The sequence below is a fragment of the Clupea harengus genome, chromosome 17 (assembly GCF_900700415.2).
Source record: "Clupea harengus chromosome 17, Ch_v2.0.2, whole genome shotgun sequence".
Taxonomy (NCBI): Eukaryota; Metazoa; Chordata; class Actinopteri; order Clupeiformes; family Clupeidae; genus Clupea; species Clupea harengus.
The window spans coordinates 9,693,883-9,721,363 of NC_045168.1; the positions used below are offsets into that span (position 1 = coordinate 9,693,883).

Consider the following 27,481-nt stretch of genomic DNA (forward strand, 5'->3'; position numbering starts at 1 on the left):
TTTTTATGAAACAAAGCAAATCAAGTGTCTCGGATGAGTCCGAGCAGAATTGAGGGTTACAGCGTGTTGCTATGAAAAACCAAAGCAGATTTCTCTCTCTCTCTTTCTCTCTCTCTCTCTCTCTCTCTCTTTCTCTCTCTATCTATCTCACAGTCGTTTAGTGCCTGTCATCCAGCTAGATTGACTTCCGAAACAGAGCAGCCCGTGTTAAGGGATGCGCAGACTCTCAGGCCCTTGACAGTGATTGTCGAGCCTCCATTGTTGACTCTGAAAATGCTGATTTGTTGCCGTCTGTCCCTGTCTGGACGAGACAGGCACAGAAATACGGGGCTGACACAGAAGCAGGACTCTGCCCATAAAGGGGGACAGTAAGTCTCTCGCACAGAGCTCTTTAATCACGCGCACACAATGGCCTGAGCTGGATTACTGGTGATATCCCCCCATTTTGCCGGGGTTGATTACATATGCAGTGACTCGTTGGGGGGCAGTTAGAGGCTGATATGAAGGATGCTCTCTCTATGGGCCCGATGGAACATCGGTGCTTTGTATGCGTCCTCACACATGAAATGACACAAACGTGTGCAAACACCAGCGCACCCTCACACACACACACACACACACACACACACACACAGATGTGAGAAAACACACATGCACAAGCTAAGGTTGCGGGCAATCTGAAGAATGACACCTATAGGCAGACATACTAACATGCATACTCTCATACTCTGCAACTTTCATGCACACGCACGCACGCACACGCACGCACGCACGCACGCACGCACGCACACACACACACACACACACACACACACACACACACACACACAGACACACAGGTTCAAGTAACCCGAAACTCACACTCCAGTATGACAGTGACTCTGTGGGTACACTGTGCTATCCATAGATCTGTGGCTCCTTGGAGAGTCTCACTCTGAGAGACAGTGAAGTCCTGACGCCTGCGCTGAATTATTCAAGTCATCAGGCTTCATTTTGTCACCCATGAATTTTGAATGGAGTTTTTTAAAACCAGTCAAAGCTCAATCATGTGTGTCGGGTTTATTTCTCTTTCTTCTCACTTCAGGCCTGACAAGCCCATCCATTCTTCACAGACGCCATTTTCAGTTTCTTTCTCATCTGTCCTTTTTTTTTCTCACCAATCTTCTCACCTACCCTCAAACCTATGTGGGGGTGTAATGTCAGGCTTATAATGTCAATACCAAATGTGTGTGTCTCTGTGTGTGTGTGTGTCTCCATAGGTGTGTATGCCTTTGGCCTGTTCACCACGGACATCTTTGTGAACGCGGGTCAGGTGGTGACGGGTAACCTGGCGCCTCACTTCCTGACGGTGTGCAAGCCCAACTACACCGCGCTGGGCTGCCAGCAGGCGCTGCGCTACATCAGCCACCAGGAGGCGTGCACGGGCAACGAGGAGGACATCCTGCGCGCCCGCAAAACCTTCCCCTCCAAAGATGCTGCGCTCAGTGTCTACGGCGCCCTTTACCTCGCAGTGAGTTCCCCTGGCTCAATGATGTTTCGATGTTTTATCTTATTTTGTTTTAAGTTTCCTATGGGACAGTGTTTAGAATAATGGTATGTCTCTGCCGTTGGACAATATTTGTGTATCTCTAGGAGAGTGCAGACTGGAACATGCATTCTTCATTGAATGAGTTTAGCCATCTTCCTCTTTCCTCTGCTATCAAGGCCAGTCAAGCTTGGCAGGCTGGAGGTGGTCCTAATCTGTGGCTCTGTGTTTATGCCTCAGTACAGCAGCACCCAGTGATAGTCCACTGCACCTCCAATCTGCAGAATATGGCTGCCTGTCAGCCCTTTCAGCCTGTCCTGCTCATTGCCTTGTGTACTCAAGTAATGCACTGTTTTCACCCTCAAACGCTTACCATATAGCTGTCTGGAGTGCTGTGTAGTTCAGGAGAGGTTGTTCTTTTCTCTGCATCTGATTTGCATTTCCATCGGCATGGATGTTGAATTCACGGATTGGGAAGAGATCATATGCAGGACAACATGTTTTGTTCAGGAACCCGGGCTCGTTGACAGAAGGGCCCAACCTAATTTCCCTGAAGCTCCATGCTGGAGTTTGGTTTCCTCAGGTTGGCTGGCCTGTTGTGTGGCCTGGTTGGTCTGACTACTGAACAGAAACAACACAGAGAGATTAAAAATAGGGTCTCACTTCAGCAGGTGTGTCTCTTAAAATAGGCCCACACAGACACTTCTCAGACATCCACCTGTGATACAGCAACTCACAACTTTTTTTCTCCTACATGAAAATCATCTTGATGACACCGGAAATATGTTAAAGAAACGCAAAACAAAAGCATTCCAGAAAAACATGAAAGCTACACGAATGTATGAAATCCAAGCCCCTTTGTAATTTATGAAAGGCCAGATAAAGCAGGGGAAAGTGAGGTTTGATTTCATGTTCCTATCCTCAGAACAAGACGGCTGTGTTCTTGTCCACGGGCCCGTATGTAAATCCACTCGGCTGTGTTCTCGATGCCGTGCTATTCCTTGTGTTCTCAGCTTTGTTCTCAGGCCTCGGCGCGCTGAGGTGTGCATTTCAGCGTCTCTCTTTTTTTTTTTTGCCGGGTACATGGTGATGACATCAGCCTGCATGCTTTTTCAAATGCAGATGTGCAGTCACAGGAGGCAGATTTGCATTCTGTGCACTGGCTCGTGAGAGAAAGAGAGCAAAAACTGAAAGGCAGAATATAATATGCTAGGCTGATGACCCCGCAGAAGCAGATTGTGTGTGTGTGTGTGCGTGTGTGCGCGTGTGTGTGTGCATGCGTGCGTGCGTCTTTGTGCTGTGTGAGGATGACTTGTATGTGTGCAACAGTGTGTGTGCGTCGCCCTTTAATCAGCTCCCGGATGGCGACGGAAAATGTCCATTTTGGGCATGGGAATCATAAACTGTTGGCTGACCATGAATGTGTCATTATTAATGCCAAGAGAAAAGGCGTGAGGACTATGGGTGAAAGCAGCTGTGCTGGAAGCGCCTCGCTCTTGGCATTCTAAGCCCCGGCACTTTATTTTAAGATTATTCCACTGATTCCCCTCAGATCTGCTAAGCCAGCTAGTTAAATGACTCCATGCTGAGATGAAAGAAGTATCTGTCAGATCACTACACTGCTCATCCACGCCTGAGGGCAAGATGGGCAACTTTGTCGCTAAATGCTAACTGCACTTCGTTCCCAATTTGGCGGAGAAATTGCTTCACTGAACTTTTGTTCCCTGCCTTGGTGCACTATCCTCCATGCTTGTACTAATGAGATATACTCACCTGTTCCAACATGTCTGTGAACAAAATGAAGCATTTGTTTCGACTCCACCATGCTAAGATGATATTACATCAGGCAGCTAGTCTTAGCTCTAAATCTCTACACAATGTGTAAAAGGAATGACAGTCACTAAGCCAGGATTTAGACTTATTTACCCTTTGAGGTCAGTTTATAATAAACATACATTAAGTGCATAATGACTCTTAAACCTGTATAAAGTGAATTACCTCGGCGGTGGCGGACAGTAGCAGAGGCAGCTGCTCTGTCCTCTGCTCCGCACTGAATATTGATCAGGCTGCGGCTCGCCCCCTGACCTTCCCAGCGCACGTCCCTATTCCGCACAGTGGGGCGGACCTCTGGAATGCCCCATTCATGTCCGCCATACATTTTTCACCTTGCTGTCCAATTATGGCTAATGAAAAAGTATGACAAAAGGTAGCCTGTAGGTACGAACAATGTGACTTTGTGTGTCTGTGTGCAAGTGTGTGTGCGTGTGAGAGAGAAAGAGACTGCGTCTAAAAGTGTCTGTACGTGTCTGTCCATGCATGCGATTATTGAAGGGGAAAAAAACTGTGATAGCAGCTGTGGAGTCGAAAAATCAATTACCGCCCCTCTACCCGGTTGGACTCCCCTCGCGGTTGCCCCCTGCCCCGTGCAGACCTGGCCAGGGCAGAGAGAAGCAAATGGGGTGCCAAGTGGCGGGGCAGGCCTGCGGTGAGCAAACGTCTCACACTGCGCCTTTCAGCCCCACCGCTGCTGGCCAAGATAACTTAATGTGACCTGATGGCCTGCCTTCAAAAGAAACCCTAATGTCCCTAAAGCCCACACTAAGCTGGGAGGAAAAATGGGGGAAAAGAAGTGAAAAGGAAAACGACGGGAGAATGAAGAAGAAAGGTTTTTCTTGTTCTTTTTTCCCTCCTGCGTGTCAGAAGTTCTTAAGACACGGAGCACTGAGTCTTTGACGTGATGCCCGAGAGGGGAGTTTGTATGGACTCTTTGCTTCTATCCGATGAAGCGATCTGACTGCTATATGGGCCACTTGTCACGCATCAGCCACTCCTCCACATGCCTAATAGTAGCTCCTTTTCTGGGTAACTGTATGTTATCATCACCATTAGAGCAGGAAGTTAGACAGAAATGCATATCTGGATCAAGGGTCTCTGATTCGGTAGTTTAGACCCACTTCCTGTGTGGGAGAATTATCATATACTATAAGCTACAGGAGTGAATTTGCCCACTGCTATCAGATGGATATGATTATTGTAAACCCCTGCTTTTGTGACCAGAGGGGGAGGCTTAGTTTTCCCCATCGGTTTTCACTTTACTTCTAAAGCACAGGAAGAAGGCAAGGCATTGTGTGAAATGTATACAGTCAGCAAGAAAATAACTGCACAGAAGCTATGGAAAGAGAAGCCAGTTTTTGAATTGTATAGAGGCAGAAAGAGAAGCAAGTGTTTGAACATTTTACAGGCAGAAATTGAAATGTTGGGTTACATATGTAACCTCAGTTCTCTGAAAGAGAACAGGAGACATCACCTGTCTGTCTGTCATGGAGCACTGCCTCCGCGTATATGACGCTGTGCAGAGCACACACTGGTCCTCTCACCGACTTGAAGCATATCCAAGTGGGCTGTGAAGCAAAGGAAGGTGACATCTCGTGTTCTCTTTCAGAGAACTGAGGTTACACACCTAACCCAACATTCTCTTTCAGTCAAAGCAGTTCGATGTCACCTTATGGGATATGTATACCACTACGTCTCAGTGGACCCAACTGTGGATTTGTACAAGTGGCAGACTGGTTCATAATTAGACCACAGGTGACCCAGCACACTCAATTACAGGACTGTCTGGCTGAGAGGCCAACAACAGGGAATGGGCTACAGGCATGCTCTTTGTGTCCAATTATTAGATACGGGCAAAGGTATTTCCTGACAGCCAGCTAGCTGCCTGGCACACATCATGTACAGAACTCCTTTCCATATGAACCACAATGCTGCCATACTCTGAGTGCTCACACAGCCTAGCGGGAGTAGCTGTATTCGCAGCCCCACATCAGTCAATTCAGTGCGATAGTCTCTGCTTCAATAGAACACGCCCCAGGGCCTGTGCCCCAACACATAAACAGCTTCTCAGTCTTGCGAATAGAGAGAGTATGATTGGTTTAATGACGCAGAGCCCTCCCTGGGCACAAAGTCTGAACCCCTCCACACTTCCTCCCAAAGAGATAGGAGGAACAACAATAGCGGGCAACTCAATAACCCTATATCTCAAATCCGAGGTAATTATCTTTGGCTGACGCAAAATCACTTTAGAATCGCCTACAGCAAACTGCACACAAGTGGCATTTACTGATAGTGCAGTTAAAGTGCCAACAAGTTTCACAGAGGTCAAAGCCAGTAATAGAGCTGTCTTTAACGAGAGCTTATTTAAACGTATATCTCCCAGGGGCTCAAAAGGCACACTGGTAAGGGCATCCAAAAATAACGTCAAATCCCGAGGCGGTCTTAGATCAAGGTCTGAAAAAGTGAGATGCCAGCGAATGGGATCTAGTGGCCACACCATTACACCCAACATGACATGCGGAAATAGCTGCAAAACACACCCTGAGTGTAGAAGCAGAGCACCCGAGATCAAAAACATAAAAATCATTTCAATAGAACATATAGATGGGTCCTGGTTCCGAGTAGCACACTGCTTTGTGAACACTTCCACTTAATCGAACAGAGGGACAGTGTTGACGGTGCTCTTGAACTCTGTAGAGTTTCAACAACTGACGGAGACAAACCTTCTGTTAATAAACGTTCCTGTCCAGGGGCCAGGCTACCAGCTTCTAGTTCTTGGTGGCTGGATGCCAGATCAGTCCCCCTGCCTGAGACAGCATCCCTATCTAACAGCGACATTAGGTCCACAAACCATGTCTGACTTGGCCAATGTGGGGCGACGAGAATCACCATATGTTTTTTCTCCGTGTACTTCCTGGAGAAGCACGAGATCGGGAAGGGCTTATAACAGCATGTGAGACATCTGATGGCCTAACAGGGGTTTTGTTGTTCAACCTGGGGGTGTACATGCCAGTCTATGGTGCTCAGATGCCTTCTGGAGAAGAGAACCCATGGCCTCTTCAATGCGCCAGGTAGATTAACTGGTCAAAGTGAAAGTAAGTGCTCCTATGCACATAACAGAGTTCTCTAATCCACCTGATACATATGGGTCAAGCGCAGTCCCCCCTTATGGTTTATATAGGCTACTGTGGCCTTATTGTCTGTTCTGACTAGTATGTGAGAGTTCTTTAGTAATGGTAAGAAGTGCTTCAGGGCCAGATAAACTGTCAGCAGTTCTAGCACATTGATGTGATGACATGTTGGTGCTTTCTGAACTCCCCTGCCCCCCAGCCACGAAGCGAAGCATCTGTCGTCAGAACCTGTCTGCGTGTGATCAAACCTAAGGGCGCACCACATCTCAATACACGAGGCCTCTCCATGGGAAACAGCCTGTGCTAATCCTTCTTGGGACGGCTCCGCTGCTTCAAACATCATTTTTGTACTGCTATCATATGCAGAAGCCCCAGTGGTGCCACAGCCCCAGCCACAGCTGCAAATTATTTGTTTCTGCGTAAGCATTCGGAACGAAAGCTGTTTCAAACACCTCTCAGTCTTTCAGATCTAGAATGGGTTTCATTCCGATACCCTTCTTTGGAATTATGAAATATCGGCTGTAAAATCCCCAAAGTCTGTCCACTGAAGGGACAACACGAACAGCACCTTTTTTCTCGCAAACAATCTATCTCTCACTGCAGGGCAGGGGCTTGCTGTTCTGTCACCAAGGTAACCAGGACACCATTGAACCCAGGCGGAGTGTGTGCAAGCTGCCGCACATAGCCCGAAGTGATCAATCTCAGCACCCGGGACACTGCTGCGCTTCTGTGACAGGCATCCTGATAAGCAGTGAGACCTACCTGACTGTGAGGGGCAATCACATTCACTGATACAATTTGTATCAACGTCCCGGGGCTCGGTCAGGAGACGTGGGCCCATGTTCATTTCACTTTAAGGCGTCCCTCATAAAGTTGGAGGAGTTAAGTGAGACATGAGAGAGACCAGACTTGTGTGACTGCTTATTGGAGAGTCTAGAACTGTAGATAAGTGACAACTCATCCGACCCTGGGCCAGTGATAATGCTGAGGGCTTTGGGCAACCATACACAACCATTTGCTTGCCGGAGTGTAATTGACTACAGGTAAGGACACAACTTGTTTTGTTTATTGGCATATCGCTTACTGACCTGTGGGTCAACGTAGCTGGGGTGTGTCTTTGTGTCGTCATTTGTACGTGGAAGCTAGGGGTACTCATCCTCCTCCTCCTCCTCCACTCACGTGGCAGCACTAAAACGTAGCATGCTGGGATTCATCACATCACAATGTGGGCATGCTCCCAGTAGGCACAGAGCAGTCTGGGCATGCTGAAGATACAAGAAGGAGACACACAGCGAATGACTGTTAGCCAGTGGGATAAACTTTTCGCAGGGCGTCAGACATTTCTTGGGTACCGCCCGAGCTTTCATGTAGTAGCTCTAGAGGGGTTAGAATTTAGACATTGAGGGGGGCACTGTGGCGCGAGCCAATAAGCCCCCCATTTAAGGGCTACAATGCCCGCGGGGGCACAGGTTCGATTCCGGCCTGCTGTCGTTTCCCGATCCTCTCCCCACCTCTTCATTCCTCCTCACTTCCTGTCCAAATACTTCACTGTCCTATCCAAATAAAGGCTAAAAAGCCCATAAATAAATCTTTAAAAAAAGGACGGAACAAGGATCACTTGGAAGTCGCACAACAAGAAACTCAAGGTTGTTGGTAAGACTCACTAGCACTTACTAACAAGGAGGTTCTCCAACTTTTGTGTGGATACCACGCTGAAAAGAGGTGAGAGGACGAGTCTGCGCTGTGCACGGCATTGTATACGCAGAGGTGGGGCTCCGTGACAGACAGCGCACTCAGCCAATCAGATGTCAGTGGTTTTCAGAAGGGTGTATCCCACAAGGTGATGTTGAAGTGCTTCCAGTTTTTGAGAGGTTATAGAGGCAGAAAGGGAAAGCAGTGATTGAAAGTTATGCAAGCAGCATGGGAACTGGTGAGGATGGAAGTGTTTGAGAGTTGCAACACAAGCGGCGCTTACCCATAAAATGAGGTGGGGGTGGGGGGTGGGGGGTGACACATGTCCTTCCAGTCTGCAGGAGAGCATCAGTAGGAGAGATGGATGTGTTTAATGTCAGCATTTAAGAACAATGTGGTGCCATCAGTGCTCGACAGTGCAGCTTTATCGCTTCAGAGCTGCCATGCCCCCCTAAAACTTTTGATGAAGAGACAGAGAACAAATGCCCCGTTAATGTCACATGCCAAATTGAAAAGTCACATTCCAGGTGCAAGGAGTAAAAAAAAAAAAAGCTTTCCGGCTATTAGATGATCTAAATCAAACTTGATGTCAGCCGCTGGCAAATTGACCTGCCATTGAGGACATTTCATTCCATGCCAACCCGAGTGGGCAAGACCTGCGCAGTAGTGTGTAAAATTGATATATTTTTGACAATTGAAAAAGGCAAGGCCCTCGCAGCGTGACTTTGACCTGGAAGAAAACTGGCCCTGGTTTAGTCTCTCTTTGTCTCACAGAGGGCAGGGTGTGTAATTAAGACTTCAGGGAGGGACTGAGCCACTAGGTGCATAATGGTGTATTCCGCATGCAGGTCAGTGTTCGTTGGTGGATGGGAATGGGGGTGGGGGGCGGGCGGGGGGGCAGTGGAGCAGTAGGTTCTACATGTGTTCCGCCATCCCACACATCCTGTCTCAGCTTATCAATATTTAATTTCTCACTCTCTACAATTGAAGACGATCTTATAAAATAAACATAATGTCAAAATACGAAGTCTGCTCTCTATCTCTCTCTCTCTCTCTCTCTCTCTCGTGTTACAGTAGGGGTTTAGACACCATGACAAGAGCAGCTACTTTTAAAACGTGACTTTCATAAGTAATGAGGCTGTTGTCACTGCACTTGTACTTAATGAGAAGTGCTTTTGCATTAGCGCATGCCAGTCGCACCGAACAAATGCCTGAGCATGCTCAGTGGGAAGCTCGCTCTGCAAATAATTAATTTCTCCATTTGTAAAAATTTGTGGTGGGGGACACACTTATTTCAATTCAAGGGGATTGGGATTGTCGCAAAAATATACCCACATTGGCACAGGAGTGGGGACAGGGAGAGAGAGAGAGAGAGAGAAGGGTGGGGGCGGTGGAAAGAAGGGAGAAATAAGGAAGGAGAACTGCTCAACACTTTTTTCCCCAGGACATGGGTGGAAATTGGGTCAGAGAGCGATGACCTATGAGTCCTTAAACACATCGTCCTCACGGGGAGGGAGAGAGAGGGAGGTGGGAGTGTGTGTGTGTGTGTGGGGGGGGTGGTGGTAGACCGTGTGCGAGACAAACAGGCAAAGACACTGCATGAGGAGGCCCACTTTGTAATGGCTCCCCAGAAGATAAAGCTGCCCACCTAGTGGAGGAGTGGAATGGCCGCCTTCATCGGATGATGACCCTACGTGAATGTGGGCTGCTCTTGCACTTGAAACAGCCGCAACTTCAAAGTGATTTGTCACATTCACCGTTTAGTTCTTCTCATTTTTTCCTGTTTTTCCCGAGGTGCTTCCGTTTTTTTCTCTGCCTTGTCTCTCTCCGGCTTGTTTTATTTGTTTACGGAGATTACTGCGAAGGGGTGCAAAAGGTTTCCACAAACATGCTTACTGAGTTTGGGGGGGCAGCAGATGTGGCACCTCTGAGCCTGCAAGCAAGAGAGCTCAGGCCTGGAACTCACTGAGCAGAAGGGAAGGAAAATGTCATTATGTGAGTGATACATCGCCCGCTTCTCACTCTCATTAAAGCGGAAGCCTTCGAGGTAACAACAGAGAAAATCAATTTTGTCATCAGGCCCGTAGGTATTTATACGCAACTTTCCAGATGACCTTTTGGGATTGCTGTTTTGTGTGTGCGTGTGAGGGTGACTGTGAGTGTGTGTGTGTGTGTGCGTGTGTGTGCGTGTGTGTGCGTGTGTGTGTGCGCGCGCGTGTGTGTGTCATGGATTTTATGATGGAGGGAGAAGGAGATAATTCGTTTGTAGGGTGAACCCTGGGAAGCCCAGCTGGTCAGAGCTACAGTCTGCTCCAGGCTCGGGGTCTGGATGTGGCCGCGACGGCCCGATTATAGCAGCTTGTCCTGGGCAGCTGTGCTCCCTCCCCTCCCCTCTCCCATGTCCCCCAGAGGCCCGTGGCCCCAGTGAGGACATAGTCATAGTCAGGGACACAAACAGACACATGTGCAGACAGAGTTGCGTGTCTGGAAACTTGCAGGCTGACACACAAGTACATGTGCACAGCATGCACACACGCGCACACACACACACACACACACACACACACACACACACACACACACACACACACACACATTCAGAATAACAAAAACAAACATGCAAACCAGAAGAAAATATCCATGCTGGCACACACACATAAATCCAGAGAGGCATGCACTCACAGATTTACACACATGTACACAACACACACACTCACACAAGTTCATAAATTAGCAAACACTTGCAAAACAGACATCTTTTTTCACTCACACATAAGCCTGTAGAGGTATGCACTCACACAGCACTAATCTACCGTGTAAATGTTTCACACACATACACGCACTACTTACGTACTCATACCCACACATCCTGTCACACACCTAGCGGACACATTCAGTCTCACATATTCACGCTCTAACAACCTTAGGAGATTGGAGCCTGCTGGAAATGAGTCACACCATTATTTGGGCCAAAGTAATTCTCAGTAATGCTCTCTGATGTGCCATCCTTACCATTAAATGAGCCTGACGTTTATTGGCTTAATTCAGGTAATGGAACCAACTGGCGGTCGGGGTAATGGCAGTCATTGTCCCACTGGGATTACCGAACTTATGACATCGCTCCCACGGGCCTATTTCTTCTGTCCACCATTATTGGAGAAGTACGGGTTATAAGCTTTAAGAGACATTAAAGATAAGCTGAAACAGCAACGTATTTATAACTAAGTAATGTTCATTGGATTCTCAGAGGTAGAAGGCTGGTTAATGGTATGAGTTCTTAAGAATAAGAGTCGATTTAGAGCACCATGGTTACGCAGGAGTGGATGGCCAGAATATGACTGAAACGGAAAGCCGAGTCTTTGGGTCTGAATTAGAATGTTTTGGTGCCATTCTGGACTGTATTTCCAGCGAATTTGCCTATGCAAAATTATATGAGAGATTGTGTGGTTAACCTTGAAATGTCTTAAATTGTTAAGATAAATTAAATTAAGTGTCTTTGAAATGTTAAGATAAATTCAATTAAATGTCTTTGAAATGTCAAGATATTTTGCCATGTAGTGTGGTTTGTCTCTGTTATTTGTGTAAGTACATTAGGTACCATGGATACGAACGGCATCAAAATAATGTAGGTACATTGGCTCTGTGGATGGGTGCCAAATAAATGTGGGTGCAATTGTGTCTAAATGTCCCAAGGGCCACCATGATAATGTGTGTACTATCCTGACAGCACCAACGACATGTTGGTGATCTCACCCGATTGGATAGGCATCAACTATTCAACACAACAGCAGATCAATTCAGTTGAACACACGGAGGCACCACACACAAAGTGGCAAAATCACCATATCAATAGTTAGTAAAGGTTGAAGGTTTTGGGGTTCTGAATAGTAGAGGTAGGCAACATTTACTCTTGTGCAACATTAAATAGACCAGCATATATAATCAAACGTATTTATTTTACAAAACTATCAAAAGTAAAACACACAATATGTAATCTAGATGTCCCTAACTAATTAGCAGAAGGGGAGTGTGTGTGTGAGAGAGAGAAAGAGGAAGAGAGAGTGTGTGTGTGTGTGCGCTTGCCAGGTGCACGCTAGGAAGAATGTGTGTGTGTTCCTTTGTTCTACATTCGTATGTTCCGCGTGCGCATATGTGCACAGTCATGAACACATGGGTGAGGTCAGAAACAAAGGTGTGTGTGTGTGTGTGTGTGTGTGTGTGTGTGAAGCGGGAGCTTTCAGTTTCCTCTCCAAGTGTGTGGCTATGTTTGAGGGCAACTCAGAGTATGAGTACGTCATCCACGTGGGATGATGGTGCCAGGTTAGAAAAGAGGATGTTAGTGTGCATTCGAGACCCAGAGTCTGTGTGAAATGTAACATCTTCACTAATACTTACACTTTAAGTGTAACTGTATGTCTGTGAGTTGCACAAGTGCATAAGTGTATAAGCTACTGGATGACCTAAATTTCCCTCGGGATTAATAAAGTATCCATCTATCTATCTATCTACATACAAAGTAGAACATACTACCCCTTTTAACATTCTGTGAGTGAGTCAGAGTATGTAGACATGTAACATGTGTCCTTCCTTTGTGTCCCTTTTCTCTCTCAGATGTACATCACACACACAGTGAAAGCCAAAGGCACCAGGTTGGCCAAGCCGGTCATGTCCCTGGGTCTGATGTGCCTGGCCTTCCTGACGGGCATCAACAGAGTGGCAGAGTACCGCAACCACTGGTCGGACGTCATCGCAGGATTCATCATCGGTGTGGCCATTGCCACCTTTCTGGTGAGTTCCCGTCTCTCCACTGCTGATGTATGTGCTATTTCAAAACTATCGAATCTTGATAGTTTTCTGTCATTGCTGTACAATTTAAAGTAACTGTGTCCATGTGAAAAGTGTGAAGTCCTGATATCAGCTTAGCAGAAAACACTCACCATACATATTAGATTCTGCATTCACTGCCCTGCTCTTTGGATTGAAGCCGGAAGGAAAAAGGGGGAAACATGGTCCAGTGTCTGTGACGTCAGGTGTTGAGTTCTCCATAGCACATTCTACTCCATAAAAGAGATCTTCATTTGTCTCAGGCTCATGTTTAGTCATAACTCATAACTCTGTAAGTCATAACTCCTTCACGCTCCAATCAGTGTGCTGCCTGAGACTGCCTGTGTGAGCTGAAAAGCTTGAGCTTGCTCCAGTAAAAGTTTTTTTTTCCCCGACGTCTGCCAGAGCCATATTTTTAATTTGAGGAACGATACGGTGTCTCTAAGCAGGTTGACTCTGTGACATCCAAAACAAGCTCTCATTCAAAAAACTTCTTTGTTGATGAGTGTGTAATTTCTTTGTTCCCCTCTGCAAAATCAATGGCCAATTATTTGGAGTGGTGTTTAGAACAGGCAAAGTGGTCTTATGTATCAGTGCATAATCAGAAACTGCTTCGGTGTGATGCCTAATTTGGCTTGCTGCTTTGATAGAGCTGTCAGTGTGCATAGCCCATGGCACTTTTTGATGGTCTGGCATGGAGACACACATCATTTTGGATGTGTGTGTGTGTGTGTGTGTGTGTGTATGAGAGTGTGTGACAGAGTGTGAGAGAGAGAGAGAGTGTGTGTGTGTGTGTGTGTGTGTGTGTGAGTGTGTGTAGGATAGGACAGAATTAGTTAGGAAACGAGGTTTGGGATTCAAACCCTCCCTTAGGTCCTTCAGCCAACCTCTCCCCCCTCCCCCCACCCCTCCATCCTTCCTGGGGTTCTTTACTCATGCCTCACAGAGCCTTTCCTTACCCCCCCCCCCCCCCCCCCCCCCCCAACCCTCCAGATTCTATTGTATGGTGCTGGAGCTGAGAGCAGAGCCTCTTGGGTACATGGCTTCTCGTCAGATTGACTGCTGGCCAGATCTCCTCCCCTCGCCCACCACTCTCGTCCCCCAGCCCGTGCGCCTCTGATGGAAAGGTGGCCGAGCAGATCGGAGCAGATGCCATCCCCCCATCCTCCCTATCCCCCCATCCCCCCATCCTCCCCATCCCCCCCATCCTCCCCATCATCCCCATCCTCCCATCATCCACTCTTCCATCTTCCCTTCCATCCTCTTTTTCACAGTCTCTCACTCTGCTCTCTCTCTCCTACTCTGTCTGTTTCCCCCTCTCCTGTGTATGCATCAACCTCTTGTTCTCCTTTAGCAACATCCATCCTTCTATTCTTCTCTCTGCCCACATGCTCTCTCTCTCTCTCTCACTCTCTCTGGCACATTCTGTCTCTCTCTCTCTCTCTCTCTCTCTCTATCTATCTATATATCTCTGTCTCTCTCTCTCTCTCTCTCTCTCTCTGGCACATTCTCTCTCTCTCTCTATCTATCTATCTATCTATCTCTGTCTCTGTCTCTGTCTCTGTCTCTCTCTCTCTCTCTCTCTCTCTCTCTCTCTCTCTCTCTCTCTCTTGCCTTCCCCAACCTGGTTCCTCTGCTTTCATAAACACAAAACACAGCATACCTGGGGGCCCAGCCTGAGCAGCCCGGAGCAGCCCCAGAAATAAAACAAAAAAACACTCACGTGTGGAGGAGAACAGGCCAGAAGCTCAAGAGAGAACTGCTGAGGTTCCTCACATGAACAGATGCACACGAACAACGTTTTTTTAGTCTTTGGAAACTTGACACCCAAATCTAAGCCATGGCAATGCTCCAGCCTGCACATGCAGGAAGAGAGAGAGAGAAAGAGAGAGAGGGAGAGGGAGAGGGAGAAGGAGAGGGAGAGGGAGAGAGAGAGAGAGAGAGAGAGAGAGAGAGGGAGAGGGAGAGGGAGCTCCATAAGCCCCTAGGCTTGTCCTGAAGCCATTGAGTGATGAGGCTGCCAGGCAGAAGGATGACAGCTCTTGTCAAGGACCCGGATGTTGCTGGCTAAATAGGTTAGAGTACCGCTCCGCAACAGTCAGCATTTGTAAACGCATGAGTGTGACAGAAATAGTTTGTATGTGTACATGTGTTTGCGAGAGAGAGAGAGAGAGAGAGAGAGAGTGTGTGTGTGTGTGATATGATGTGATGATGCTCACACATTAGGAAGACATTTGTACATTTACACGTACAGACGAGGAAGCGACAGAGAGGGAGAAAGAGTGGCAGAGGGACTATTATCACCCCCTCACACTGATAGAGCGCTGGATCTGGCAGATAAAAGAAGCTACTGAATCAAGATGAAAGACAGACGCTGTCAGATGAGTGGCACAAGATAGCAGAGGAGAGGAGAAGAGAGGAGAGGAGAGGAGAAGAGAAGAGAGGAGAGGAGAAGAGAGGAGAGGAGAGGAGAGGAGAGGAGAGGATAAGAGGATAAGAGAAGAGAGAAGAGGAGAAGAGAGGAGAGGAGAGGATAAGTGGAGCGGAGCAGGATGCATGGAGTGACGGAGCGATGGGAAGATGAATGGGAGGAGGGTGGGAAGCTTCCCTATTTCACCCATCACCCCCACACCCCATTCCACATACCCCCATGATGAACACACACACACACATATCCCCCCATCCTCACCCACCACCCCCAATCTACCCCCCCACCCCCACCCTCATGCTACCATTGAAAAAGTGAACCATCTCCGGATGAATACTAGGAGAGAAAGTAATTTTGGGCTTCATACCAAGAGCTTTGCATCTTGCTCTTCTCCCTAAAGATTCATTAGTGCAAGAAGTACTAAGCGAAATCTCCTTTGCGACTTGTCACGCGCTTGGCGATACACAAAGAGAATATTCTCCGCGCTGAGTAAGGACGCTGATGTCTTCTTCAATGAACTGTCAGGCGCATGAATCTTGAATGATTATTTTATTGACTCCGGCAATTAGCTTGTCAGCGGCCCTCCGTGCACCAGGCCTGATCAAACAGAAGAGTGTAGGGCGCTTTCTCTGTTTCGCGTTGGTAATTGAATGCAATGTGAGAGCATAAATAAGTGAACTCATTAAGCCTTCCTCCCAGCACCGGCACATGTGCGGAGTGCAGGCAGCCAACATGGCGCGGATAAGCAAGGGAGGATGTTTACTCAGACTGGGGTGCTGTTTGATCAAATAAAACTAACACGGAAATCACAGCAACCACTTCAACAAGTACCGTTACTGCTGCTGCTGCATGTGCCTTGTCATACTGCGACCACTCTCATAACACTCACTTGCCTCTGGGCCACTACAGCAGTTCCCTCACTAGAATGGCCTGGCTTGCAACTACACACTTACAAATAACAGCATTGTGGTGGCAAATGCGATTGTGATAAATGCTGTGACCAGTTTTTATCATTACCTCCCATTGCCTCCCACCAATTCAATTCAGTAAAATTGTTGATATATGTATATAGTGCCATTAACAATAGACATTGTTTCAAAGTGCTTTAGAGAGCCCAAGGCCTGAAACCCTAGAGCAAGCTCAAGGTGATGGTGGCAAGGAAAACCTCCCTTGAACAGAAATCCATCTCAGAGGGGGGGACCCATCTGCTTGAGGCCAGCTTGTAGAGTGATAAAAGGGGGGGGCTGCAGAATAAGGGGGAAGGAAAATGAGGATCAAAAGACAAGCAGATAACTACAAGGTGGAATCCAGCACTGCTATTACCACTGCCATTACCACTATTAATACTCTGGCTATTAATAGTCATGAAAATTGTGATAATTAGGACATTTTAACGACCACATTTAACACTTTTACCACCACTACTGAAGCTTATGATAGCAAAACCAGACCCTTGCAATACTGGTATGAATAACACAGCACTGCATGAACAGGATGACAACTACCGCCATGATTGTGCATGGACGGGTGTCTGCCACAGTATTACAGTGCCAAGATCGTGTCCCGGGTCTTATTGTAGTGCTTCATGCAGCGATATGGAATGCGGGGCCTAGTCTGCCTCATCTCCAGCACCAGTATCCAGCTGAGTAAAAGCTGTTGTCACTTGCGCTGAGGACCGCTAGCTGTGCACGGCAGCGCACACCCATTCCCAGTGTAATGTAATGCACTCGCTCTCGCTCAGACTGCCGGCTTGTTTGTACGGCAGTGATAATGTGTTTGTGGCGACGACGGCCCCGTTGTGCTGTTAGTCAGAGAGATCTGTGATGGACACTAAGCAGTTGTACCCGGGCCCATACATGTGCCTAACCCAACCCAGCAGACTTGACCCAGCTCTGCCTCTGCCCAACGGTGAGGTGCTGTGTGTGTGTGTTTATACAGTCGTATTGGTTATCAACAGGCCTTTGCACACAAGTCAAATAGCATATTGCTTGTGGGAAGTGTGGCATTAGGGCTCCTGTAATAGCACTGGAGGGGGAGCGGTGTGAGTGTGTGGTAATGTTTACACTTGAGAGGACAGAGTGGGGGGGGGGGGGGGGGCTAGAGAGACATAAAGTAAGACAACAAGGGCGCAGATATGTTTGCAATTTCTCCCTTTGCTTTGGGGAGGAGGCAAGCAAATGGTGTTGCTGCTGCTGCTGCTGCTGCTGCTGCTGCTGCAGAGAGAGAGAGCGAAAGAGAGGGAGAGAGAGAGAGAGTGAGAGAGAGAAGGATGGGATGAGATCTGACACAAAACTTTCTCTCTTTTGTCTTTCCCCCAATTCTTTCTCTATCTGTCTGCTTTGTTAACCCTGAGTGTAAGATTGATCACCTTGTCTCTCCCCTGCTTGCTTTATTGGGCTTTGTCATGCACCATCCATTTGTGCCATTTAACTGGCTTTAGGATAGACACACACACACACACACACACACACACACACACACACACACACACACACACACACACACACACACACACACAAACACACACTGAAGCATCTGCAATGTTGCAGCTTCTTCCTGCTTGGCGAGCCCCGTTAAACCAAGGGGGATAATGAAGAGTTATGTAAAACGTTTGCGTGCAGTGAGACAGAATGAAATACTGTGTGCCCTGTGGTTCTCTGTGTATATGTGTGTGTGTGTGTGTGTGTGTGTGTGTGTGTGTGTGTGTATGTGTGTGTGTATGTGTGTGTGTGTGTGTGTGTGTGTGTGTGTGTGAGTGTGTGTGTGAGTGTGTGTGTGTGTGTGTGAGTGTGTGCTTCAAAAAAAGCAGGCAACGTACCCTGAGGAGAGTCAGCTGAAAAACAAATGGAAAAGTAAGATCTCTCTTTCTCTCCCTCTCTCCTACGGCCTCCTTCCTCCTCTCCTCTCCCCACCCTCCCCTCCTCCTCCTCTCCATTAGGTGGTGTGTGTGGTGCACAACTTCCAGGGCAAGCTGCTGCTGAGCGAGGAGCCTGAGCAGGACCCCATGGGCAGCGCTCCCATGATGAGCATGCCGCGCGTGGAGAGCCCCATGGAGAAGTACATCTCCTCCCAGGTACATGCTTCATCCACCGCCGGCCACGGCTGCCACACCGTGTGAGAGATCTGAAAGGACAGCGCGTGTGTTTGTGTGTGTGTGTGTGTGTGTGTGTGTGTGTGTGTGTGTGTGTGTGTGTGTGTGTTTGTGGGTGCGTGTGTGATATTTAGGAGAGCTGAGAGCTCTGCGCGAGAAATGGGGTCAGTGAGGTTGCTGTGGCGTGAGGTTTTGAGGAGTGCGTGTGTGCGTGCTGTTGCCACATGATAATGTGTTGTGCATACACACATATATATACACACACACACACACACTCACACACCTCAGATGGCAGAGCTACGAGACGAAGAGGAAGGTCCCCGCTCGTGGAAAGAGAGGATCCTGAACTTCTTCAGCTGGATCACAGGAACCAGTCGCTTTCGACATCTGCGGAACACAAGGCAATAAACGTATGCGCACCTGTGTGTGGCCCTCCCCAGGCCTGCCAAGTCCAACCCCCCTAACACACACACACGCACACACACACACACCGCTATCTGCCTCACCCCTCAATTAGACCTCGTCCAATCCAATCAGTAAGGGACTCAAATACTCCGACTGGCAAGCATATCCAGGTCGCTTGGCATGCCTTGGAAGGGAGTCTCTTTCAGCTTATTCTTCTCTTTCTTTCTTTGAAACACATTTCGCCACTTAATTTTCTCCCCTGTTCTGCCTCTTCTTCTTCTGGGTGTTCGCTCAACCTGAAGGGGATTGTTTGCTTCCCCTCTCTCTCTCTTTCTCTTTCTCTTTCTCTTTCTCGTTCTCTCTCTCTCTCTCTCTCTCTCTCTCTCTCTCTCTCTCTCTCCTCCTGATCCTGTGAGTAACGGCGTGGGACGCTGTTAGTACACGTGTTCCACTCTGGCTGAGATGCGGTGGGCCACACTGTTGCTGTCGGGGCCACACTGTTGCTGTCGGGGCCACACTGTGACTGTTATAATGGCGTCACAGCAGCACTCAGGGTTCAAATGATTTAACGATAGATGATTTCTCTGCCTCGTCAGCTGCCACTTGCTTTTCTGAAGTCAAGAAATGGTGAGCGTCTGGCGTGCCTGATGCCGTTTACACACACTGCGCCCAGTGCTCTACGCTCCACTGTATAACCGGCAAACATTCGCGCGGGGGCTAATATTTGCCGTGGCACCTTGCGCTTGGGTATGGACTAAAAGTCTAAAAATAGACGCTTCGCATTTGCGTGCGCGTCTTCTCTGCGCGTGAGCCTTGAGAAGCTCACAATTTACACTGCCGACTCCATGGAGACCCGCATGGGGGGAGGGATACGATAGGGGAGAAAAAAAAAAGGAAATGAGAAAACATTCATTTTCCTTCAGGCTGTTGCATCTGTATTTATAATTCCGGCTGCAGACATCTGCAGCTGTGTGGGCTCGTTACACTAGTTTAAAAAACCTACAGCAACACTGGGGTGCTAAGTAGTTCTCCTCCCATATTGGAATTGTATGTGTGTGTGTGTGTACAGGCCAGAGTATATACAGTATTGGTGTGTGTATGTGTACGCGTGTGGTCAAAAGTACTTGATAACCCACATCTCAAAGAGTGCACACTGAAAAGCCACAGAGAGCAAAAGAGAAACAGGCAATCGGGAACAAGTAAATTATTTTAATCCCAGTTTGCCGTGTGGATTTGTTGTGGTGGCCAAGGATTAAATAGTTTGCTTGTTCCCGTGTCTAGGTAATGATTGCCTTTTGCTTTTGCGCTGTGGTTCTGTCTCGCACACGCTCCCTCTCTCCCCTAGCCATAGTTTATTGAGATGCCAAAATGGGTGACATATGAAGCGTGGCGTGTGGTGTCACTCCCTTCAATAAAAATGCTAATGTCCCCTTTCTCGCCCGCTACATGGAAGATAGGTGGAAGTGTCCAGTTGTTATCAATGCTGTTTGTCTTTAGTGATGGGAGTTGGGGGGGGGGGGGGGATGTGTTTGTGGAGAGCTGTAGTCTTCAGGGGAGGGGAAGAGTATTGCTAAAAACACTCTCAGTCATCTCATGAAACATCCTCTGAATCAGGAAGCAGACAGAACACATCAAAGCGGCTCTACGATTACGTGAAAAAAACATAACATTGCTGTTTTTCATAAATAGGTGAAAGATTAAGCCGCTTCGACTGAATATGTTTCTCATGATAAATGATTAATAAAGTTGTAGGTAGCAAATTTCTGGGATGTGACTGATGTGATGATTTCTTTGTGAATCAGTGTGTGATTTCTGCCTTTGTCATATCAATCAGTTGGTCTGTAAATGACTGCAGTGCTCTCTCTCTCTCTCTCTCTCCCTCTCTTTCTCTCTCTCTCTCTTTCTGTTCTTTTTATGGTACATTTGACTGCCCGTGATGGGGGGAAAACTCATTCAGTTTCCAATGTGGCCTGCTGACAGGGAGGGGTTATATGGCAGTTGAGCAAGACTATCAAGGTAGCCCGGAGTCAATTGTGCCTCTCCACTGCATGACTGCTCCCCGAGCGCTTAAAGCAGGCTGCTGCTGAGCCCTCGCATCCTTCTCAGCAGCGGCGGGTTGGGCTGCTCTGAATGTGTCCATTCAGAATGCCCCTTCTCCCATGAAAAACAAATACCCCCCCCACTCCCATACCCCCCTGCCCCTGTCTACCCACGTCCCCCTCTGCTCCTTTTTTACTGGCATCCTATTTCTCTTCTCCGTCCTGCTTTGTGGCCAAAACAACTTCTGCAAGAAAGAAAAACAGAAAAGAAAAAAAAAAAGCTGCCTGAAGGATATTGTGCGCCTGAATTGTGTATGACATTCTGGGCCGGAGTAGTTTCTGTCTGAGCGTATTAACATATCATAAAAAATAAAAAAAAAAACCTGATTCGCTTAAGTGACATGTTGTTGCCTGTTTCAGCATGAAGGGGTAAACATGATCAGCTCTCTCAGCTCGGAGAAGGAATACCACAGTTTGGATGTTTATGCCTCTGCTATAACCTGCTGTGATCCTGTGTGGTGTAGTTTTATTGTTTTGAGCATGTGTATGTGTGTGGGTCTCTCTCTCTCTCTCTCCCTATATATAGATATATTTAATATTTATTTTTGTTGCTGGTGTTGACTTACTATATGTTGCCCTCTCTGTTTCTCTCCCCCCCTGCAGAATCACATCGCCTTCACGGAAGTCACATGACCTTGAGGGGGCCGTGTGGCAGACCCATTGGAGCTCCACGCTCTTCACCGTCCAGTCCTCATAGTCCTGGGGCAGCGTTGGCTTTCCCACACCTCTCTCTCTCTCTCTCTCTAACTATCCCTCTCTCCATCCTACAGATGATGTGCGTGTGTAATCCCTAGTCGTGTGCTTGTTCACAGACTGTGTTACTGAAGATAACGAAAAACAAACAACTAAAAAAAGAAAAAAAGAAATAAAGAAAAAAAAAAATGTGGCCGACCAGATCAAGTCAGCCTCTACGCTCCCCACACGTGCAATGGTATGATTTGTGTTATTGTGGACTCTAATCAGAGAGGCTTAAAGCTTGGTCGTCTTTTATGTTGAATGATGTTTTGGTCCACCCTGCAATAGGGCTTCGTGTCTATGTAGTGGGTCACCATATCGTTCAAGAAGAAAGAGTGAATGGGACTCGTCCATTCCTGCAAATCAGTTTCGTTCTTGCATATCTGCCACATTCTCACGGCATCATCAGTGTTGTGAGATATTTCTGTTTTCATGTTAGACGTCAGAGTGCATTTCAATTTGAAATGGATACAAAAAATATAGTATATTGCAATGCAAACGCTTTTAAAGCTAACAGATGTGAATCTGATGAAAAACAATCCTCCCCTGAAATGGACCGTGTGTGTGGTGTGACAAGCAGGCACACCGAGCCTGTTGTGTGTGTGTGTGTGTGTGTGTGTGTGTTGTGATATTGATGTGTGCTGGGCCACTGGATCCTGCTCTGGCTGATCAGGCCAAGACACAAAACACAGTAAATAGCCGCACACAGAAAAAGTCTTTAAGCCAGCCAATCAGAGCAGAGACCACAGTCCCCCTGTCCTCGCCACCTGCGTCCCACTGAGGTGTGTGTGTCCGTCTCTCTGAGGCGTGTGTGTCCGTCCCACTGAGGTGTGTGTCCGTCTCGCAAAAGAAAGAACCAGGAAGGACGGAAAAGACAATCACCAGCTCTCCCCCCTCTTTCTTATTTGCCCCTCTTTCTCTCATTCTCTCTCTCTCTCCCAGAGGAATATTGGGTATTTCCTCTCAATGTGTATTTGTGCAGGGTCAGTGTGTGTCAGTGATATAAGGCATCAAGGCCAGGTCTGAAAAGTCCACCCCACATTAGGCTAAGACCAGCATGACCAAAAAAAAACATGTGTTTGATTTGTGTTTTAATGTCATTTCGGTGACTCACAGGCCAAAATTGAGATTCACTCCTTGTTGAAGGTCACACACCTTGTCTATAACAATTTTTTTGTTTTTATTTGAACTTGACTGAACTTGGTTAGTTAAAGTTAAAAGGCTGTTGTCAAACATGTAGATTGAGATTAAACCGGGCGTTGACATGTTTTACACGTTCTCCCTTTCTGTGGTATCAAACAGATATACCTCGGGTAATAGGAAGGAAAAATAAAATAAAAATGAAAATAATCTATTTCAAATAATCAAAGAAGAATTAGTGCACCACAATTTGTCATTGTAGATGGCCTTGTGCAGATACGTACTGTGGTTGCAAATTCATATGAAGTGGTTCATCAGCTTTGTATATAGGCCTCCCAGTCCTAAATCTCAAAGAAAAATGGGTGCATTTGCTGTTGTACAAAGTACATATATTGAAATCATAGATGTGGTCAGTTCTCTTAAAGAGCAATAAAATCGTAAGCATTCTCCTTTGCAAAACAAACAAAAAGAAAAAAAGTTAAGAAAAAGCAAAGTGAAGAAAAAGCATCCTGTGATCCCCCCCTGCTCCTATTCTCTTGGTCCCTAAATGGTATATTTTTGTAGTTTTCCGCCGAGTGCACTTCACACTAAGGTCATTATAACACTCTATCCTCATGGGCAGCAGCACTTTAGATCCAGCTACTGTACCGACAGCAAACAAAACAAACAACCATCCGTAACTCTGCTGCTTCAAGAAGTGCTTATCAGCAAGATTCCGATTTGTCACGAATTTGCATCACGTGTATTGCAGCTCCTACAGTACTTGTAACAGTATTATATTCAAATAACTAAAATGTGTATAGTGTATGGATTGGACATATTAATATTATTCTCTTGTTTTTATTTTTCGATCTTACTGTTCATTCACTACAGTGGTGCATCGTTAGTGTATCTGTATGTGTGTGTGTGTGTGTGTGTGTGTTTTCCCAGGCGTGTGTGAGTGTGTGTGCGCTCGGGTGTGTGTAAGTGTGTGTGTGCCCGGTCGTGTGTGAGTTAGTGTTGCCATGAGTGTCACAGTGTATCACCATTGTATATTTTTCTGTGTCATGGATTGCATTGTGGTACTGTTCAGCACTTACTATTATTTATTTTTAAATTGGTTCCACGGTCGTATTTACATTAAACCTCTGTATTTATCAGCAAATTCTTCATACTTGATTTTATTACAAATTGTACAGACATTTTGGGTTGTGATATTAAATACTCTAGCCTTCTGATCTTGGTTTTCTAATCTATGAATTCTACTTCTGTTTCTTGATTTCCAGCTGTGATGATTGCTGTAGCTCTTCTAACGATGATATACTTGTATATCTATATTTTTTGTATGGGTATTGGTTGTCTGGTTTCTCCCCGTCTTCATGTGGTTGCGTTTACTCTTTTTTTTTTTAAGAAACAAAAAATAAGTAAAAACTTCAGTCATCTCCCCATGACCTTTTACACTGTAGAGGAAACTCAGTTTTCAGTCTTTGAATAAAAAATAAAGCCAGACCAACTGTGATTATGATTTCTTCAGTCGCACAAGCCCAATACATCTTTGCAGAACACTTTTTCATTGACATCAACATTTTAATGCTAATTATTATGCGATTATTTCCCCTATAATTAATGCCCATGAACAAGGATAATATGCATACAACAAAAATAACTAGAAGAAAGAATATATGCATCAGTACTCATTAGTTCCCCTGCAGACAGTTTACTGGAACCTTTCATTACTAGATTCACATAACCATGTCGTGTCGGCCGCCATGTCCTCTTTTTAACCTTAATGATGATTGTCATGACTTAGATGCTAGAGCAACTTAGGTCACATTCTAATATTATGCGCGGCATCATGCTGGTTATTAAAAATGGTGACACGACAGTCATTTATATTCACATTCTGTGAAGCGCATTGTGTTACCTCCTGGTATGAAATGCGTTGTATAAATAAAGTTTGATTTGATTTGATTTGATTTGATTTGATTTGAATAAAAGTGACTCATTCTAGCCTTGGGATTTCTCTGGTTCCTAACAAGTCTTACAGATCTGTCCTGTAGATCCCGCCGAATCCATTCGATGGTGACATCGCGGCCAATCTGCAAGGACTCTGTGTCCTACCGTCGCACCGGTTGACACCACCACCGCTGCGGAACACAAACAGACAAACAGCCAATCACAAGGGGGCGAGCCGAGGAAGAGTGGCTCGTTAGTAACTGTCAGTCAGGCGGTGCCCGACGCCTTCGCCACTTAGACAATGGGGCGGAACGAGAGGCGACTGAAGGGCTTCTCTTCCTCCTTTTCCTTTAAGCTTGAGCAGCATGTCTTAGTGAACAGAGAGAGCGGCCCTCTGCCGCGCTTCTCCCTGCAGTGAGTCCATAGTCTACTCATCACTTGGAGACTGGCTGCTGCTCACAGAGCTTCCCCCACCAACAAGCTTAGAGGCCCCAAAGCCCTCATGGCCTTCAGCTCTCCAAATGCCTAGACAGCGCTAGACTAGCCTCTAATGTTTCTCCCCCTTCATGTTCTTCAACCGAGCCAAACTAGGCTGAATCTTTTATCAACACTGATCCCATTTCTCATAACATTGTTTTTAAACTTTTACAAATACAAGGCATTGTTGTTATTGTGGAGATAACCTGATCTAAACACGGGTCTAAAAAAAAGCTGTCATCATACCTGTCAGTGCTTTCACTCTCTAGTGCATTGTGCAGGGCTAAAGAGGATGTGAATGCTTTCTGGTGACAATGACGGCTAGCTGGGTGATTCTTGTTTCATTGTTCCTGTTTGAAGGAGCTGTCCTCAAAGCTGCATGCTATTATACACTGCACAGTGCTTAGCAGCCCTGTACATACATAGCTGGTTGCCATGGGTGCTAATTGTGGACTGCACATAATAGCAGGCTGCTTTTCAAAAGACTTAGAGGAGCTGTTTTACCAGGGATACTCATTTAACTCTCCTCTTGCCTGCGCTCACCTGAACTGATGCCATAAATAACCTGAATACTCTTCTGAATCCTTGCTCCAGGCACAAGAAAAAGACTTTTGTGTGTTTCTGCACATCTCCAAAATCATTCCGAGGGGAAGATCACATTGACACTAAAAGAACATAGTGTAGTTCCTGATGTCCATGTGACAGTATCAGAGAAATACGCCTGAAGTGAGACTTGAACACCATTCTGTTCTCAATCACTGTTGCTGTCAGAACAAACATGTATTTTCACAGGGACAGTATCCGCTCACAGGCACCCACATTCACTAGAGAATAGGGTACATAAATTATGGTTTAGTAGCATATGTGTGGCCAAAACAGTGACGGCTGGAGCAGATGGGAAGGTGAAAGTGGATATGTGTGGGTGAAAAGCATTGCTGCATGTTTCTGGGGAAATGCTGAAGGTCTGGAGTGAGTGGTGACTTACCGTTGGCCAGAGCCCCTCCATCCATGCCAGTGGGAACTCTGATCTGATCCCACCCGGTTCCTCCAGCACAGACGGAGCCAGGAGGTGGTTCTCTCTGCCACTTGCTGCTGCCGTGTGTGTGCTGGCCTGCTGCTGCTGCTGCTGCTGCTGCTGCTGCTGTGTGTGTGAACTCCTACTGCTAGGGGGCAAACACTGCAATCAGTCTCACACAGGCGAGTGCCCTCAGGCGCCACCGACCCCCAGCGTAGCTCTGTGCCTCGTCGCCACCGTCCCGGCTGACTGCCTGGCACCTGCACCCGCTCGCGCTCCGAGATTAGCCTGGGCACATCTGCACAGCGGCCAGGGGACGCCGCCAGCAGTCGGGGCAGCTTGGCGGCAATCCGTCGGCACGCCTCCACCCCCTCCCACGTGCCACAGGCCCTTATTCCTCCACCGGTGCCGTCACGAGAGCTCCAGGGCTCTGCTTCAAGCTCTGGTGCTGGGAACGCCTTACACCGCCAGGGTACTGGCCTCTCAGCCCCTGCTGGTTGACAGATCACCGGAGCCAATCTTATCAATGGCAAGGCCTGCTGCGGTCGCCACACGTTGCCTTGGGATTGGCTGAGAGGGCAGGTGATGCGTCTCTCATGCACCTGGGACGCGTGTAGATTAGTTCTGACGTGACCCGGCTTCTGCGATCTCTGCTTCGCTCTCCGCAACCTGGCCTGGAGCTTAGTGGGAGGCGTCGGGGGCACGGCCTTCCATGGAGACACCTCTCGACTCGGGCCGCATCCTTGCGTCGCGTCAACCCGCTCCCACGGGGCCGCCGCTGCCCCCGCCGGCTCCTCGGATAAATGACGTGACACCACGATGTTCCTCTCGTCCACGTATCTGCATTTGTGCACAACCTGCCGTTTAGCCTCCCGGCTGGCGTGAAATGCGTTATCATCTGCGAGAAATGAGAAAAACGTCGGGGGTGTTTACTGACTGCAAAATGAATTACTTTAATCTTGTCACGGCGCCAGGCTGCGGGCGCGTGCCGGAGTACGCCCAACCCAGAAAATGGGTTCAGTGAATACCCAAGGGCAGGGGCTAAGACGGGGACGCGAGCGAAAAATTGATCATTTGAGTTGGGAGATGTTTCTGTCATTAAGAGAGTAATGGAAGAGCAAGCAAAGTCTGTTGCTTACGGGCGTGTCCCA

The 27,481-nt window shown here is 47.3% G+C and overlaps 1 protein-coding gene across 3 annotated transcripts in view; it reads left to right on the top strand.

Annotated features, from left to right (window-relative positions):
• plppr5b (phospholipid phosphatase related 5b) overlaps positions 1 to 24,391 on the top strand; it is a 73,045-nt gene extending 48,654 nt beyond the window's left edge. For 2 of the 3 annotated variants that reach the window (XM_031583795.2, XM_031583796.2), the window contains 5 exons: positions 1,260 to 1,510; positions 12,793 to 12,969; positions 18,372 to 18,506; positions 20,887 to 20,945; positions 21,632 to 24,391. In XM_031583795.2, the coding sequence (XP_031439655.1) occupies positions 1,260 to 1,510; positions 12,793 to 12,969; positions 18,372 to 18,506; positions 20,887 to 20,931 (608 nt within the window). In that variant the 3' untranslated portion in view covers positions 20,932 to 20,945; positions 21,632 to 24,391. The remainder of the gene's footprint in view (positions 1 to 1,259; positions 1,511 to 12,792; positions 12,970 to 18,371; positions 18,507 to 20,886; positions 20,946 to 21,631) is intronic. The other variant, XM_012815130.3, reaches the window with a different exon arrangement.
• Positions 24,392 to 27,481: the final 3,090 nt, after the last annotated feature.